Source organism: Terrapene carolina, unplaced genomic scaffold, assembly GCF_002925995.2.
Source record: "Terrapene carolina triunguis isolate 2854851 unplaced genomic scaffold, T_m_triunguis-2.0 Scaffold51191, whole genome shotgun sequence".
Taxonomy (NCBI): domain Eukaryota; kingdom Metazoa; phylum Chordata; order Testudines; family Emydidae; genus Terrapene; species Terrapene triunguis.
The window spans coordinates 56414-60395 of record NW_020715542.1 but is presented as its reverse complement, the minus strand read 5'-3'; the positions used below and the strand labels follow the sequence as shown (position 1 = coordinate 60395).

At 51.6% G+C, this 3982-nt stretch overlaps 1 gene segment (V, D, J or C); it reads left to right on the top strand.

The window, feature by feature from the left end:
- Window positions 1-2637: 2637 nt before the first annotated feature.
- Window positions 2638-3231, top strand: LOC113405834. The segment is given in 2 exon segments: window positions 2638-2683; window positions 2777-3231. Coding segments are annotated over 2 exon segments (501 nt in total).
- Window positions 3232-3982: the final 751 nt, after the last annotated feature.

Here is a 3982-nt window from a genome sequence, read left to right as displayed (position 1 = left end):
TCATACCCACTTTGGCCTTCCTCGTCCCACCACGGAGCATGAAACTCACAGACATGTTTCCTTTGGATTGTTGTGGGAATATGGATCTGGGCATCAGTGCCCTCAAATAATGTTAAACACTAAAATGCTTCGGTGCCACTCAGTAGGTGCATAGACGCTTGTGCTTCCCCCTCTACAAAAGGGTGGGTTTTTAACCAGAGAATTATCAATGGGCTGAGGGGGGAGATCACTCAGAGATCACTGACCGCACCCTGCCTGTCAAACAACCCTCACTCCGGGCTCCGCACGCCCCCTGCCCTGCACTAAGGGCTCAGCTTCTCCACAGACCTCACTGGGAGAAGGGGGAAGCCTTAACCTGGAGACTAACAATTTTATTGTAGCATAAGGTAGCATAGGTTTGAATAAAGACTGGGAGTGGATGGGCCATTACACAAAGTAAAACTATTTCCCCATGCTTATCTTCCCCCTCCCCACCCCACAGTTCCTTATATCTCCTTGTCAAGTGCTGGAAATGGGCCATTTTCATTACCACTACAAACAGCTCACCTTAACTGATCACTCTCCTTATAATGTGTATGGTGACACCCATTGTTTCATGTTCTCTGTGTATATATCTATCTATCTATCTTCCTACTGTATTTTCCACTACATGCATCCGATGAAGTGGGCTGTAGCCCAGGAAAACTTATGCTACAATCAATTTGTTAGACTCTAAGGTACCACAAGTACTCCCGTTCTTTTAACCTGGAGAGTGTCTGATCAGAGAGTCACTGGGGGCATCCACAGAGCGAGGGTGGATGCACCTGTTCTTTCTTCCTGCTCTGCTGAAATCCACCCTGGGCATCTGCTTCCTGCGCTCCCCAGGGGAGATGGGGTCAGCCTCTCTCCTATTACAGCTGTGTGTGGTGTCCATAAGGGGAGATACTTTGTGTCCGTTCTCATTGCTGTGGAACCAGAGCGCCACCCCTAGGAAATCCCTTCCCCTTTTGTCTGAGCTCAGACCGGCTTCCCCTCCTGTGTGTCTTGTCTCGCCCAGTAACAGCGGGCGGTGTCCTTGGGCTTCGGGCCGGTCATTTGTAATTATGCCATGGTGATGGAATTGTCTCTGGAGCTGGTGAATCGCCCTTCGGCAGCCTTTGAATACCACTGGTTCGATCCGCTTCCGGAGCTAATTCCAGGCACCCACTGCAGCTCCTTCCCGGGAGCCTGTCGGACCCAGCTCATAGCGGAGCTGCTGCAGGTGAACCCAGAGGCTTTGCAGGAGAGGCGGAGAGAGTCTCCGGGCTTTTTCACATCCCCGCCGGACTCCACCAGCTGCACCTGCGAGCGGGCACCTGGGAAGAAAGACACAATAGAAATCACATAGAGCAATAGTATAACAGTCACTTGACTGTGCAAATTACTCGGGATGAAAATATATCCGAAAGCTTCAAAATGAAAGTCTCATTTCACCTGGTTTTCGTGGGTAAAGTTCTCAGGGGGTTGGCTGGCAACTGCAGAGACACGGGACTGCGGATTGTGTCTCCGGGTGCAGCCTGGGCAGAGAGAGGCACAGATTCAAACAGGAAACTCTCCACCCCTATTTGCATATCCCCCTGCTTGTAAGAGACAGACTCCTTCAATTAACTATGTGAATTACTCTCAGTAGGGCTCCAACGGGAGTCAGACTCTTTATGTTTCTGCAATTAACAACCTGCGGTGGGCTCCTGCATAAACATTTGCTTAAGAGAAAAATGAACAACCGCCTGAAATTCATATCTATGATTCTAGTGTCTGGTCCAGTGTCTGTTGTACTCACTGTAAAGCCTCCATTATAGGTTTGGGATTAGGCTTTCAGGGCGAAGACTCTTTGGCTAGAAAGGAGAACAGAGGCAACTGACAATCTCTGTGTGCCAGGGCCAGAGGTGTGTGAAAGCCGATGGTATCTTTCAAGAAGGTTATGTAACTGTGGCTGTAGGCTGTGATTTAATCTAGCTAACTAGCTAGCTATCAGTCACACTCACAGAAAAGGTGCCAGCTCATACCAAGGTCCCCATGTCTAAACTAAACACTGACAAACATGTAACTGGAACCGGTCTGTCTCACCTATGTGCTAGTATTGCTAAATTAAGTATTAGAATGATAAGAATGTGTTTAGTGTTTAGGCTTTATTGAATGCTTGTGAGTTAGTGCACGCATTAATGTCACTTGCAACATATGTATGCCATAGAGTAAGGTCATATTTAAGTGGTTGTATTGTGAGCCTGTATGAATCACCAGCCTGGAGAGACATATTAATTAGAGTGATACATTGAACCTCAACAGAAAGTGTTACCATCTTCCCAAGAGAGTTCATTCCTCCCACGGGTCCAAAAGTGTCAGGAGGACCCCAGCGCCCTGTGCCCGGCGTTGCACAGACAGACAGGACAGGATAGTCTGACTCCTGCACCCGGAGCCCTAGGGCGAGTCAGTCAGATCACTGGCAGCAGGAGTGAGTGTCTCTTATAAAGCGGGGCATGCAAATGAGTGAGACAGTTTCCTATTTAAATCTGTGCCTCTCTCTGCCCAGGCTGCACCCGGAGACACAATCCACAGCCCCTGGGTCTGAGCAGTGACCAGCCAGTCCCCTGAGAACTTTCCCCTCCAGCACCCGGGAAAATGGGATATTTGCTCCTTGTAATTTTTGCTGTAGCATCTTTGAAAGGTATTTTCCTCCTCCAAATAACTGGCAGAGTTAGAAGAATATTGTGTTATTGCTGATTTTATACCGATATTAATGGCCTGTCTTTATTCTCAGGTGTCCGGTCCCAGGTGCAGCTGGTGGAGTCCGGAGGGGATGTGAAAAAGCCTGGAGACTCTCTCCGCCTCGCCTGCAAAGCCTCCGGGTTCACCTTCAGCAGCTACCAGATGGACTGGGTCCGACAGGCTCCTGGCAAGGGACTAGAATGGGTCGCTTTTATAAACACCGGTGGGGGTACTGTATATTACCCCGATTCAGTGAAAGGCCGATTCACCATCTCCCGGGATAATTCCAAGAGTGAGCTGTATCTGCAAATGACCGGCCTGAAGCCCGAGGACACCGCCCGCTATTACTGTGCGAGAGACACAGTGAAACAAAACCAATTTGTGATCATACAAAAACCCAGGCTGCGGAATCGCCCTTCTCCCGGCAGCCGCACGGGGGCAGCAGCTTCGGGCTCGGACAGGAGACCCGGCAACCAGGTGAATGTAACACAAACTTCCTGTCAGTGATCTTTAGGGTAGGGAAGGCTGTGCCTCCCCAAACAGTCTGGCCCCGCCCCCCCCTCACCCCCCCCCCGCCGCGTCCTCCCCCCCCCCCCGGACCACCCACGATCCAACCCCCGTTCCCCGTCCCCTGCCTGCCCCCCCGAACCTCTGCCCCCTCCCTGTCCCCTGACTGTCCCCCCGGCCCCTTACCATGCAGCTTACCCCCGCCTCCCCCATCTCCCAGAGCCTCAGCGCGCCGTGTCCAGGAGCAGCCCTGGACAGCGCTGCAGTGGCATGGCTCCAGGGGACCTGAGCTCCCGCCACTCAGCGGCAGCTCGGAGCCCCGCCCCCTTACCACGCAGCTCTGAGCGGGAGGAGCTCAGGCCCCGCTGGAGCCACGCCGCTTTAGCTGTGTCCAGGGCCACTCCTGGACGCGGTGCGCTGAGGCACTGGGGGATGGGGGAAGCGGGAGGTGGGGGGGAGCCTCCGACATTCTCGTGGGGGCCCCTGTGGGACCTGGGGCCTGGGGCAAATTGCAGCCCTGTAAGTGTTTGAGTTAGGGTTAGGGTTACGTTTAAACATTTTGTTTTAGCTTTGAAGTTTAGAGTTATAGTTTACACTCAGAATTACAGTTGGAGTAAAGTTTTAGGATTAGGGTGAACAATTCAGTTTGGCTGAGTTTTAAAATTTAGGGTTAGCAATGACCTATATGGTTGTTAGGGTAAGACTTAGATTGTACAAAGGCTGTGGAGTGAGGTGTCTATGAAAAGGTTAT